This window comes from Phoxinus phoxinus (assembly GCF_949152265.1).
Source record: "Phoxinus phoxinus genome assembly, chromosome: 14".
NCBI lineage: Eukaryota > Metazoa > Chordata > Actinopteri > Cypriniformes > Leuciscidae > Phoxinus > Phoxinus phoxinus.
In genome coordinates, this window is record NC_136889.1 from 28,681,007 (window position 1) to 28,696,103 (window position 15,097).

The 15,097-nt window shown below is 38.3% G+C and overlaps 1 protein-coding gene across 1 annotated transcript in view; it reads left to right on the forward strand.

Moving 5' to 3' along the window:
- micu1 (mitochondrial calcium uptake 1) overlaps positions 1-14,186 on the forward strand; it is a 98,388-nt gene extending 84,202 nt beyond the window's left edge. The window contains 6 exon segments of the mRNA XM_079635933.1: positions 3,617-3,817; positions 5,077-5,214; positions 6,876-6,965; positions 6,967-6,985; positions 12,302-12,391; positions 13,486-14,186. Coding sequence (XP_079492059.1) covers positions 3,617-3,817; positions 5,077-5,214; positions 6,876-6,965; positions 6,967-6,985; positions 12,302-12,391; positions 13,486-13,649 — 702 coding nt within the window. The 3' untranslated portion in view covers positions 13,650-14,186.
- Positions 14,187-15,097: the final 911 nt, after the last annotated feature.

Here is a 15,097-nt window from a genome sequence, read left to right on the forward strand (position 1 = left end):
ATATTAATGAACGCATTAAATTGTTTATTCAAAGCAATGAAATAACTTGACTGTCTGTACAAAAAAAGTGCATAACATTTAAATTAACGTTTATGAATCAAATATGATTTTGTAAATTGTGCAAACAATTTTGAACTAAACGGCATATGAAATATTTCTGCATATTTAATACAAATAGCCGTACTGTTTTGTGTTTAAAAACATGAGATGCAATGGAATGGGGGAAAAAAGTTTCAAGACATGTTTTTTTTTATTGAATTTCTTTTAACTTTACATGGCTTTCTAAACATTCAGTACTTGTGCGAGACGTGAGTGCAAAGGTCAAAGATCTCCGTCGAGTGCGGTTATAGAACGCAATGAAAAAGCAGTGTAGAAAATGCGTTGTGTGAGCGGCCTGGTTACGGTTTTAACATAACCAAGATGTTTTCTATTTCTCCAATGTTTTAAATGAACGTCGCAGCGCATCAAGTGGGTTCGACTGGATAGGCTAAGAAAAACAATAAAACGCAACAACTTTTACGTGATCATCGCATCTTGTGCGCCACTGATATGGCTGCCTAAACACACCGTTTTTGGTGCATTGTTTTGGGATTTTTATTTAAAATTTGATGAATATTTGAAATTTTACATGTAGTTTTCCCACATTTTACAAAACCGAATATTACAAAAGTTTTACCTTTACACCGTGTCCTAACCAGACGCGATGCGATAAGATTCCAGCGACAAATAATTTGTCTGTCCACACTAGACGCGACTACGAGATGCGTCAAAATCAATCAAAACCAACAGCCAATCAGAACGCCACGAGGGCCCGCCCACACGCAAAGTGCACAGCACCAGAGAGTAATCTTGACGGCACTCGCAAGAAAATAGATAGGTATGCTACATAATCAAATTCACAAAATGAGTGTTACTAAAACAATCTTTGTCAAAGAATACACTTGTTTGTTCACAGTTTTCTTGTTTCCATTTGTTTAATTTAAAGATGTGAGGTGAATTATCCATTGTTGCTTTTACAGCTACAAAGCTAGGAGCACTAAATGGTATTCAAAGTCACATTACACGCTTTTAACATTAAATAAAGCACATAAACAGTACCTGGGATTATCATTGCCACACTTTGTGTTTGTTGTTCCAGCGCCACGTCGCAGAAAAACTGAAACCGTTTCTAAAATATAATTCTCCGTGTGGTTAGGACACGGTGTTAGAGGTACAACAGATTGTCACAGGGGTACAACTTTGTACCTCATTTACCCCTAAATGTTCATTGTAGTACTGGAGGTACATATGACTTCTCTAAGGTACTAATATATACCTTTTAGAGGTTGATAAGGTTGACAAAGTTGTTCCTTTAAGTGCACTGCCTCAGTGACAAGCTGTGTTACCCCTAAAGGTTTTTTGCGCATATTTTTCTGACAGTGTAAAGGCCGTTATTTTGGTTGCAGTTTTCAGTTTTATTTTGTTTTCACATTGACCCTCAGGCTACATTTGCCTTTCATTTGCAAAGTCACTATGAGTCATTCACCTGGTAGTATCAGCAGGTCTTTCAGTTTCCCAAAGCATTCTGAGTACATGCAGTACCCGTTGGTAACCTCACTCTATTTGTGCTCAACCGAGCAAATATACTATCCGCATCACAGGGAATACACTTAATGCTCTTGTCTATGGATGGGGACCTCCAGTAATCTGTCCATTGATCTACATCTGAGATCAGCCAAGAGGGTGACATTCAAACCACAACAGATGCAATAGGTCACGGAATTGGATATTGCCTGTTTGTCAGCCCGGGTTTCAAGATGCTTAGTTGGGAAGGGATAAAAAAGGAACCAAAGTAATTTTCTTTTTCATGAAGTTGCTTCACAAAATGTTATTGTCAAAATTTGATTGTGTCATCAAATGGAGCTCGTTATCCTAAATGTAGGCTATTTAAATGTTGCCAATTATTAAAGAATGTGCAGTCGCATATATGTGTTCATCACAGATTTAGAGCTGTTCATTTTTAGGGAACTAATTCTTCTAACTTTCATAACATCAATTACAGTCTTTTAATATGCTAAGGGAATATATCAGTCTAAAACTGCTTGATCTTTAGGAGCATTTCAGCTCTCTTGGAATGGCTGATTTAAGCAGCAGTATTTATGCTGTCATTTATTGATGAATTGATGCTTATGTTTATCTGCTGTCCCAGAACCTCACACACATCACTGCTAAACTCCACACTGCCACAGATCCTAGTTCCTTCTGAACCTCCACACCAGTCCCTCAACAACTGAACATTTACACCGTCGTCCTGAGAAGAGTCCTTGAACTCCTCCCAGTGCTCGTCGTCTTCTTCACCGTTTTCACATTCTTTCTGTGTCCTCCTCCTCATACTCATCATTCTCCTTCTTCTCAATATATTTGTGGAGAAGGAGAAAAAGAAGAGATGATAAGAATAAGGATAAAAAGGAGGGGCTTCCTCTGTATATCCTTGTGCTCATTCTCCTCTTCCATCCTCCTCCTTCCTCTTCCTTCTTTTTACCTTTTTCTCCTTCCACCTGCTTCTCCTTCTAATCGTCCCCATCCTCCTCTTCCTTTCTTCTCCTCTGCCTTGTCCTTCTCCTCCTTTTTCTTCTCCACCTCCTTCTCCTTTTTCTCCTCCTCCTTGCCTTTGATCTCCACCTCCCCCTTTTTTCTTCAACTCCTTTTCATTTTCCTCCTCCTTTTCCTTGTCCTTCTTTTCCACCTCCTCATTTTTCTCCTCCTCCTTGCCTTTGGTGTCTCTACCTCCCCCTTTTTTTCTCCAACTCCATTGTCTTCTCTTTCTTCCCCACCTTCTTTGCCGTCTCCTCCTTCTCCATATTCACTTTCTCCTCCTCCTCCTTGTCCTTCTCCACCTCCCCTTTTTCTCCTTCCATCCTACTTTTCCATCCATTTTCTCCTTCCACCTGCTTCTCCTTCTAATCATCCCCATCCTCCTCCTCCTCTTTCTTTTTTCTCCTCCTCCTCTTTGTCCTTATTCTCCACTTCCTTCTTTTCTCCTCCTTTACCACCCCCTTCTCCTTTTTCTACTCATCCTCCTCATCTTTTGTCCCCTCCTTTTCTCCTCTTCTTCATTTTTCCTCTCATCCTCCTCCTTTTCCACCTATTTCTCCTGCTCCTTGTCATTTGCCTCCTCCTTTCCCTAATTTTTTTCCTCATCCTCGTCCCTCCATCTCCACCTTTCTCATTTTTCTTCTTGTTCTCCTAACCTTCCTCCTCGTTCTTTCTCTCATTCTCCCCCTTCTTTTGTGTCCTTCACATCCTTCTCCTTCCTCTGCTTCTCCATCTCTTTCTGAGTCGGCTGCATCACTCTCTCTCTTCTCTCTACTGATAGTCGGTGTGGTGTGTGTTCTGGTGCGCTCTGGCCATCAGTGTATCATACAGGTGGATGCTGCGCATTGGTGGATAAGGAGATTTCCCTCACTCTAAAGTGTTATGCGAGGAGTGGCAAAAAAAAGTGGCAAGAATTACTCACGTGAATTATTATTTGTTTTTTCACGTGAATTATTATTTGTTTTTTCACGTGAATTATTATTTGTTTTTTCACGTGAATTATTATTTGTTTTTTCACGTGAATTATTATTTGTTTTTTCAGGTTCAGAGTATCATTCGCTCTCAGACCAGTATGGGCATGAGACACCGAGATCGCTCCACCACAGGAAACACTCTGAGAACCGGAGGCTGCAGTTCAGCTCTCACCACATACTTTTTCGGGGCTGACCTGAAGGGCAAACTCACCATCGGCAGTTTCCTGGAGTTCCAGAGGAAATTACAGCACGACGTGCTCAAACTCGAGGTATGGCACAGAAGTCGAGGAAGATGGAGAAGTGCAGATTACATATGAGAGATGACAGGGAAATAAATTGAATTTGAAAGTTGTCAGCCAATGTCACCGATGGAAGCTTAGTCTCCTGCATAAGTTACTTCTGAAAGAAAGAAAGAATACATGATAGAAAGAAAGAAAGAAAACAATACTCACAAGATACCCCAAGGTAGTGATAAAAGGATCTATATATAAAAAAAGAAATGTTGATCTCATTTACCACTACTATATATCACTACTATAACATATTTTCATTATATGAGTCATCTGCCACCCTGCTCTTTAGATATCGGTCATTGGAAAAACCAGGTCAACCATTCTTAGAGGTACTTTTGAGTAAGTACAACCATGGTACATGTCCAAATACACTTGCTTACAGTTGGCAGCAGTGTGGCGTGAGTGACACTGAATGTGATGTAACCTCCTTAGGGTCTGACAGAGTGTCAGTGCTTCAAGCAGCCTCTGTCTCAGATACCTTTAGATCTCTCTCTCTCTCTCTCTCTCTCTCTCTCTCTCTCTCTCTCTCTCTCTCTCTCTCTCTCTCTCTCTCTCTCTCTCTCTCTCTCTCTCTCTCTCTCTCTCTCTCTCTCTCTCTCTCTCTCTCTCTCTCTCGTTATCTGGTCTTTGAGATGTGCTGAGGCTGCAGCTCTCTGTTCTGTCAGATATTCCTCAATCTCTTCTATGTTAACAGGTCCCACCCACAGGACAGCCTCACCTCAGTGGACTGAGCGTTTAAATCCAAGATTACAGAAAGCAGAGATGAGACTTTTCTATCTCACAGTCCTGACAATCGCTAATAATGAAGTGAAAAGTCTTTTGCTGTGTGTGCCTTATGAAAAAAATAACAGCTGCTAAATATTTCTTTAAGTGTGTCGAAATGGGAGCCGATCCAGTGTTGGAAAGTTATATTTCTTATGTTTTCTTACGAGTGTTCACTGTTATCAGTTAAAGAAATTAACAGCAGCATGTTCACATTCATGATGGTAGTGGAGATAATAGCCGAACTTTTATTTAAATGAATGTAATGGTCAAACCCTAATGCATTCCAACCAGAGAGAGATGTTCAACTTTTGCTTTCAGCTACTTTAAATCCTCCGACTCGTGACCTGGCACAGCTGTGCCCACGCTTAAGTATTCAGTCGAACATGAATTGTAAATGATATTGACTAGCTGAACACAAGATTCCCTTCTGTAGCCATTACTCAGCATTCCCCCTGTGTGTGTGTGTGTAGTTTGAGAGGAATGATCCGGTGGACGGCAAGATCACAGAGAAGCAGTTTGGAGGGATGCTGCTGGCCTACAGTGGAGTTCAGTCTCGCAAACTCAAACTGATGCAGAAGAACCTCAAAAGAATGTTCAAGGATGCTCAGGTGGGCGAGACGTGTGTGTGTGTGTGTGTGTGTGTGTGTGTGTGTGTGTGTGTGAGTGAAGTGTCACTGTAAGTAGAGCACGGTGAGTCCTCACTCTCTCCTTCAACTGTCAATGTGTCTGAGTGCCTGTGTCTACGATATTTTCTCTCTTCTTTTTCCTATTCTCTCTTTTTAAAATATACACACGTCCTAACCTGGCATGATGTGACACCTTTTGAGAGAAAGTTCTCTGTCCCTGCTGAGAGAAGAAAGAATTAACAAAATTACAGCCAATTTGAAATTATTTGGTCAAAAATACAGTAATATTGTAAAATATTATTACAATTTAAATTAACTTTTTATTATTTGAATATATTTGAAAATTTTATTTATTTATTTGATTTACAAAGCTGAATTTTCAGCATCTTTACTCCAGTTTTCAGTGTCACATGATCTTCAGAAATCATTCTAATATACTAATAAAATGTTGTATTATTGTGCTGCGTACTATTTTTGTGGGAACTTGGAAATTTAATGCATCCTTGCTGAAGAAAAGTACGAATCTCTTTCATAAAACATTTCTCTGAAATTTTTTTTTTTTTACATTTGTCCAGTTTAAAGCACAGCCAAACACATTCAGACGCTGTGTCTGGGCATTGCGTCATCCATTGTGATGTATTTTTGAACGTCCTGCCATGGTGCCATAGCTTTTAAAGTGAAAAATAACTTCTTCTAGTAACATTTAAAAACATGCTTCCAGCGATTTCCTTGCGAGAAATAAAGTCTGAATTGCGAAATATAAACTCGCCATTAAACAAGGTAACTGTGACTTTTTATCTCACAATTCAGACGTAATTGCTTGCAATTGCGAGTTTATAATTTTCTCAGAATTGTAAGAATTTCAATTGCAAGATAAAAAGTCCAAATTAGCTTTTTAATTTTTTATTCCATGGGGAAACTTCCATAGTTTGGTGTTCGGAAAATTACAGTATGTTTTATGGTACTTTTTTTAATAGTAGAACAACGACCTCCCCACCATTTCAAGGCTCAAGTAAAGTTTGATTCCTCATTATATGATATGAATATGCATCAGAGGTCAGTGGCCCTTTTGACCTGAAGTGCCGTTTTAATTTGCTTATGCCCCAGGGTTCATTTAGACTTTTTTCTTGTTAATCAATGTCTTCAGATGTTCACAGAGGTAAATGGATCAGTCACATGGATAATTTGATATAATTAACCCCATAGACTGATTTTGAGCTCAGAGTTGAATACTTGGTAAAGCGAGTAAGAATGCATTGATACAGTTTAATTGGCTCATCATAATTCTCTGAAATGTTTGTCTTCACTATGATAGTTGTTTCGTCAGGTACATTATCACGTACATTATCACGCTGAAGAGCTTTCTCTCCGTCGAGCTGTTTTGAGTTTGTGTCGCTCAAATGCTCTCATTCTGTAATTTTATGCTCTTATTAAAGGGATATTAAAACAATATGTACAGGCTCTGTGCTCATTGCAAACTCAGCATGTTTTCTAATGTCATTTCACTTTCATTTCACTCTCTCAACGGCCTGTACTAATAACTGAGCTGTATGACCAGATTTGTCATAAAAGAATTCAATGTAATGAATTAGTTTTAGTCGTGGGAGTCATTTTGGCGTTCTCTATTTCTCTCTCGCACACAGGGCATCACGTTTGAGGAAGTGGAGAACTTCTTTACCTTCCTGAAGAACGTCAATGATGTCGACACTGCATTGAGTTTCTACCACATGGCGGGGCGCCTCTATAGATAAAGGTACACACACACACACACACACACACACACACACACACATACATGATCCCTCAGCCAATTCCTTGTAATCCTTTAGTTTGGAAGCGGACAGAAGTTGACTGAAGCAATCAAATGCCGCTTGAGATTTCCAGATTTCCAGAGGGTTCGGTTGTGGTCCTGTTGCTGACTCTGAGTCTACTACAAGACTGACTTTGCAATGCAAAAATTCCCATTTGTAATTTCCATGTTGCATCAGCTCATCCTGGTCTCCTCCCTCTCTCTCATTCTTCCCATTAGCAGAGGCACTCGGCCAGATGTGTCCCATTTCACTGCAGCTGGTGCTCTTCCTTTAATAATCTTCTCTCACCGACTCTTCACATGCACACTAGGGCTGTGCGATATATCGAAAATATCGAAATATCGCAAATTCGCATATCGCGATATGCATATCGTAATGATTTGCGATAAATGAACAAAATAATACAAAGCTATATAGTTTTACGACACAGATCATCTGACATGCGGACGTTAGTTGTGTGTGTGCGTGCGCATAGCGCCCGCGTGCTCACTGCTCTGACGTCTGACCATCAACAAGCCAGCACGCAGTGAGTGACGCGCTCATAGCAAACTAATATGATAAAATGAGCCAGCCTGAGACATCCGCAGCTGCTGCCGACGATTTAGTGCCAAAACGAAGAAGCACCTCAAAGATATGGCAGTTTTTTGGATTTAAAAGAGATGACCACATGCAGACTGAAGTTATATGTAAAACATGTAAATCTCGTGTAGCAACGAAAACGGGAAACACTTCAAATCTGTTCAGTCCCCTCAAAGCAAAGCACAACGATTTGTATCAGCAATGCTCGGCAGAAAAATCTTCAAGCTCAGGTGAATCAACCCTCGTTCACCAACCCAAGCAACAATCCATATCATCAAGCTTCGAAAGCATAACACCATATCCTGTAAGTTCCCGCCGTCATAGTGAGATAACCAAGGCCATTACACGCTATCTGGCAAAGATATGGTTCCGATCGCCACAGTCGGGAAACCAGGGTTTTTCTTGCAAAAACAAAACAAAAAGAGAGCAAAGTAGTAACTCCACTGTTCTCAAGTGTTTTTGTTTACTTGAATGTTCATGTTTTCAGGTTGATGTAGGCCTAACTATATAGTGGAGCAAAGTATTAGTGATATTTTTATTTTCTGTTTGTTTACATTGTTAAAATGTAATTGTAACATTTAAATGTAATGTTAAAATGTAATTTGTGTTAATGCAACATAAAAAAACTGCTGTTGTTCACTTTCAAAAGTTGTAGTGATTTATTTCCCCTAAATAATTTGAAATTTTGGTTATATGATTTCTCTTAATACAATTTTAATTGATTTTAGAAAAATAAATATCGTATCGCATATCGAATTATCGCATTATTTAGCAAGATATCGCATATCGCATTTTTCTTCAATATCGCACAGCCCTAATGCACACATTACCTGGATTTTCAGGCAAAATCAGGCTTTTCATTAAACTGCACACACTAGCGTTTCATCCACCTATTTTTATGCGCATTTTGAGATATTGCATTAAAACAAATGCTGGATGGAAACTCCAAGATGTGCATAAATTCTGAAAATGCGTATAAAAACACATACGCTCAGTCGGGTAAAAATGTATCCAATAATGAAGCATATGCATAAACCTACCATGGAAACACATTAACTGTACTTGATGCGCATCAAAAAAGACATGTGACTGCGAGAGGGGATGGCATAACTGGACTAACCAGCATCTAAAAAGACAAAAAACATATCACCAATTTATTAGGAATTGGCGATTTTGTCTTTTCCATTTATTTTTGTTAAAGATTTATTTTTGGTCATTTTTGCCTTTATTGTGATAGGATAGTAATAGAGTGGACGGGAAGAAAGGTGGGAGATATGTCGGCGCCATTTATTTTTTGAGTGTTACATCTACATATCAAAACCCACCAACAACCATAGAACCAATTATTTTCTGATAATCTGTCACTCTTGGCCTGTTCGTCACAATATGGACGAAAGATCTGTTACAAATTCCGTTTCATCGCAATATTGAATTCTTATCTGACAATTTTCATTTCAAATCTTTTTAAAACCATTTGTTTAAGCATGAGCAATAGTGATGCTGGAGAGAGTAGTCTCCGCCTCAGACGTCTCGGGCTGCTGCTGAACGTCTGATGCATACGGCACACTTTTCTGTAAACACTTCAGGAGTTTCGAAGTCGCGATCTGAATAGTTGAATTCTATAGGATGTCCATTGTGTCGCGTTCTTCAACGGTCCGCCTGGAAACAAACGCCATGATGCTCAAACCCCCTGGTGGAGGAGAACGCCATCGTGTTTAAAACTGTGACAATGAGCGCTTCTCTGAATCAACTAAACGTTGGATTTTCAAAAGAATGTGAGATTCGCGGCTCCATTGTTGCATTACATCTTGCACAATGTTCTCGATTGAATAATTTATAGATGCACACTGTTATTGCAGGGACATCGACTTTATATTTTCGCGCCTCTAAACATGTCGCGGAACAACAAACAAACCGTGATTGGTTATGTTACAGTCAGTCAAACGTTCTCTTAGGCGGTCCTTGGCCAATGAAAGCTGCGAGTCCAGACCTTCTGCAGTCAGTCTGAAGATCTGGCTACGCGAGACTAGCCTTATTGTAGCAAACACCATTAATGTTGGCATGAAGCAAAAGCTGAAGTTGCTAACATATCATAATATTTCAGATTGAAGCAGCTTATCAAACGATAAAAAGACACAGGTTGGAGCCAGGGTTTTGTGGGCAGTGCTCTTGTGTTCCCATTGCCCTGTCTCCTCTCTTCTCACTCCCCGTCTCTGCTTCTACTGTCCTAATCATACAAATATAACTATGTATAAAGAAAACCCCATAGTGAAAAGTGCACACTGGAATGGAGTCAGATCTGAATGTGATGTGAACTTCTGCGTGACCTTGCATACTTCAACAGAGTCACTTATATCAGTGGAAGAGTAAGTTAAGACATCTGAGGTCTGAAAGTATATATACAGAAATGAATCCGTCTCAATAAGAGCAGTAATGCTGACTTTAATAGTCATGCAGTGCCTCTGCTCTTCAGCACGTGTCGCTTCCCTCCGTACACACACACTTCCTCACAGTCCTTATCTCAGGATTGATTCCTCTCTGGCAGAATGATGTCTCTCGATAACCTCTCTTACATTTCTCTGAACTCTAGCCCCTGACTCTCAGATTCTCTTAATCACGGATCCTTATGAAGACAAAAGAGGCTTTTTATCAGCTTGTCATCTTCAGAATGGCTCTTCTCTCTTCTGTATTTTAATGTCAAGGCTGTGTCTGGAAGGCTGGCCACTGTTAGTCTGACTCTGATGGATGTCTTTTGCCTTGTCTAGTTCAAACTTCATGTGTCCTCGGTCCACTAATGTCCTTCTCTTATGTTCCCAACGGGCCGTTTTCTCACTCTTCCACTAGGATGTGCAAAACAACACATTCATAATTATGAACAGAATTGTTTATTAATAGTAGGTTGTCTGTTTGATTCGTTGACTAGTCCACAGGTCTTCAACAGGCAAAAAAAAATCACATGCAGGAGTTAAAGCAGTTCTAATATTTTATGAAATAATCTAATATCTATATTATATTCATTATTTATTTAATGAAAATATTTTTTAATCATTTAGCCCCTGCTGGTAGATAGTGTAAATGACATGCTCTGGACGCTTCTCATTCTTGTTTATACCAGTGATGGTCGTGTCTAGATATATACTGGGCTTTGATGATCATTTAATATTGTTTGGTTGAAAAATGACACAACTTTGTTCCTAAACCTAAGCAGACTTGCTCTTCTACCTTTTATTCTAATTCAATTGGAAACTCATAACATAAGTAACTGATTTGGTAAATTCTGAACTGGTATTGTGGAAGTGCATGAAAAATAATACAGGAAATTCAATACAAGAAACACTAAAGGAATGACATCACTCAAAAAAGAAATATACTTGGCACACAGTCCAATGTAATCAGTGTTATTTTAGTTTGTTATATTATATTGTTTACATGCTGTTATGGTATGTATTCATATTTTAAATTAGCTTTTATTTTTATATTTTCTAAATAAATTAGCTATTTTTTTCTTTCTTTTTTCTGTTTAGCTTTGATTTTTTTTTTGTGAAGTTTTAGTTTTTTTATTATAGTAATTCAACTTGTTTTATTTCATTTATTTCAGAATTTCAAATTTCGTTTAAGTTTTTCATGTTATATTTTTTTATTTTATACATTGTTTATTTAATGAAAATTATATATAATATTTTTTTTCCATCTTTCTTGGTATTGAATGAATTATATAATTATATATGATGATGTCTTAGAATGTTTATATCTAAAATTGCAAATTTAACTTGAGGAGCAAATTTAAAAAGTCAAATATCAAAATTGAAATGTCGCATAAAACATTTGCGAATACAGCAGCGTTTCCATCTCATGTGTTCAAGAGAACAAAATGATCCTTAGAAATTGGCACAGAATATCTGTAATAAAACTGGAAGTTGCTGCAACCAGGGAAGCCACTGTGGCTCTTCTATCCTATCATAAATACTTGCATCTCTGAGTGCATTTTTAGAACTTTTTATACAATATCCCAAAATGCACATAAACATAGGTGGATGGAAGATGCCTAAACATGCTGCTCATGAAGGCCGCTGGGGTTTCGGACGAGAGCTGGAATGTCCTGACAGATATCGTGAGGATTCACTCCTGTCTCAGTGACAGCGCTAGACTCTGTCAACAGCAAGAAGAAAAGGTCAAAAAGGCTTGTAGAAGAAACACTGTCTGTCAGTCATTTTGCAAACTCATATTGGCTGACGTCTTTGGAGGAGCGGTGGAGGTTTTTTATTTCATTAATAATGTGCGCTTAACAGTAATTCTTGACAGTCTTAGTAATCATCATTATGATGTGAGTAAATAACTACATGATTCATCTGATAATCTGCCCTCCTCCTCAATCTCTAAATGACATGAATTAGGGGTGGACACACCTCCAGTTCATCCTCCTCTTCTGTTTCCATCCATCTTTTTCTTTTCCTATTTGGTGAGATGTCCTCAGCAGGGAATGAGTGTCCAGTATTGATCGAGACATCACCCGATCACCAGTAATTGAGCTCAGGCACACAGTTCTGTCTTCATTCATCTCTCTCTCTCTCTCTCTCTCTCTCTCTCTCTCCTCTCTCTCTCTCTCTCTCTCTCTCTCTCTCTCTCTCTCTCTCTCTCTCTCTCTCTCTCTCTCTCTCTCTCTCTCTCTCTCTCTGCAGCCACCATGAAGCAGGTAGCCCGCACTGTGGCCAAGGTAGAGCTGTCCGACCATGTGTGTGACGTGGTGTTTGCACTGTTCGACTGTGACGGTGAGTGTGTGTGTGTGTGTTTATCAGGTTCCTCTTTGAATATCATTTCTTGAGACTGAGAACGAGTACTAGTACCTTCTTTACTGATATATTGTAAAATGCTAGTAATAACATAACACTGTTTAATCACGTCAGCATTATAAAAAATAAAAAAAATGCATTCTTTAGTCTTTAATGTTTTAAATATTACAATTATATTAGTCATTTGTTTGTATCTTGTCAAATTGGGTGTTGTGTTGGTTTCAGTGTTGCCAAGGGTTTAAAGCGGTTTAAAGGTTGCTCTAACCTATTAGGCTAGTTTTGATGTGCAGACCTGGCAACCCTGTGTTTTTGTTTGCGTGCTTAATTTTGTTTTGTGCTTTCATTGGTTTTTCTTCTTCTTTGGTTTGTGTTTTGCTTTTGTTTTACTTCGTTTTTTGTTTTGTTGTTATGTTTTGTGTTTGGTTTTGTATTTAAATTTTTGTTTTGTGCTTTGCTTTGTTGCGTTTTGTTTTGTGTTTTTTTTTGTTTTGCTTTTGTTTTGTGTTTTCGCTTAGTTTTTGTTTCGTGTTTTGTTTTGATACGGTTTGTGGTTTCTGTTTGTTTTGGGTTTTAATTTAGTTTGTTTTGGGGTTTGGTTTGTTTTGTGTTGTTGTTTTGCTGTTTGTTGGTTTTCACTTATTTTTTGTGTTTCGTTACACAGAATATACTGATAGTCTAAATTCAGTCTTGATACGGACAGATTACAAAAACTTAAATAATTTTAAATTTTCATTGATATTTTAATGCATATTTAGATTTTGCTAACTCATTTTTATTTTTATATATATAAAAAAAAAAAAATTGTTTGTCTTTAACCATGAAATATCTCCAATGTGGACCACTCTGTGTTTCTTTGTGTAGTCGTTTTTATGCAGCAAATGTTGTAAATGAGTTTTACAGTATGATATTTTAGTACGGGAAGTACAAATGTACGCGCACAGCATCGGACCCGCTGAACCAGTACTTTGAATTCTGCTGAGGGTTGAGAAGCATATGGAGTTGTGTGGCACTGACGGTGATAATTACCCATCATATTTCCCTCTCACACTCTATTTCATTTGCACTTTTTGTAGGAAATGGGGAGCTGAGTAATAAGGAGTTTATTGCCATCATGAAACAGCGGCTGATGCGTGGGCTGGAGAAGCCCAAGGATATGGGTTTCACCCGGCTGGTGCGCGCCATGTGGAAGTGTGCCCAGGATACTGCCTGGGACTTTGCCATGCCGAAGCAGCAGTAACGGCCCCTCGTGTCACTCACCACATGGGGTTTAATTAATCATTAAAGGATCAACTACTTTGGAAGGCACATCTGATAACAAGCATGCGAGTGCTCGTGCATTCAGCCCTTCTGTGCCCAACATCCAGACAGAGCTTGCTATCTTTTATTTATATCTTGCTGTTTGCAAGTTTTGGAGTTGGATGCACAATTCTACATACACTAGAATGTAACTATGGCATGTAAAAACAACAGTGTGAGGTCATCATCGAGTGCCATCTGAAATGAACGTTGGGACTTACTCAGATAATTAATATCATATATTCAACTTTGATTTTTAAAACATTCATCAATAAGCAATAAGCTCCCTATTTTGCACTCCTGTCCTCAAAGGTCTCTGTGTCCCGGTCTCCACTTCAGAACTGAATTATTAGCATCCAGCGGACAAGCAATTTCCATTGTACTATAAACCGCATTATTTTGAAAATCTCATTGTTAAATGACTTTATAAGTGTGATGCTGAAAGAATGATACTATTAAAACATTTTACAGTACTGAATTTATGGTGCATTTATGCGTGTTATTTAATAATATAAGTGGGTTTTTAGGATGTTTAATGGTTTAAATTCATCCAACCAAAAAAAGTGAGATGAAGGTGTCTTGAGTACACACACTAATAAATACTTGGACACACAAAATTGTTGTTTACAAGATCACACCTGACACACCAAAGTTCACTAAACACTTACATTTATGTAAATTTTACAATGATTTTGAATGATTTTTGATTGTCCAATCAGAACTTCCAAACCATGTAAGTAGGACAAAATAATAAATAAAACTTAACTCTTTCCTCGCCATTGATGGAAATTTGTCATTCCGGCTTTCCGTGTTTTCACTGTCATACAATAGGGGGCGCTATTACACGCTATTACACATCTTCTGAAAGAGTTTTGAATCTCCAGATCAGAAGACATATGAAGACCAAGCAGAAACAAGTGATAGCGTATGTAAGCAGATAACACGATCATCAACATTAAACAGCACATAAATCAAAACTAATGTTTCTGAATGAAATGTTGACCCAGGACGAGGTATAGGAGTCGGACTGTACAAGCATTAGGGGTGTTCTGGACTTTATCTACTCCATCTGTGTTTTGATCATCGTTCTGAATCCGATCTGGATGTAGTCTTTAACAAAACACGATTTTCTCAGCTTTTTGTTCAAAATGTTGCTTATTTTTAATGAAACTTACCCACATTTAAGTGTTGATAAAAACGAATGCATGAAGGTAGAATAAAACCTTTTTTTCTTCTTTTTTTTTAAGCAGAGGGTCTATTCTTTCGTTTGATATATTGCATGTTCAGATATTCATACAACAAAATATTCTGGGGGCCATGAAACTTTGGGGCACTGGCTAGCAAAATCTTTCAAAAGCGCTGGCAGGGAAAGAGTTAAAAATATATATA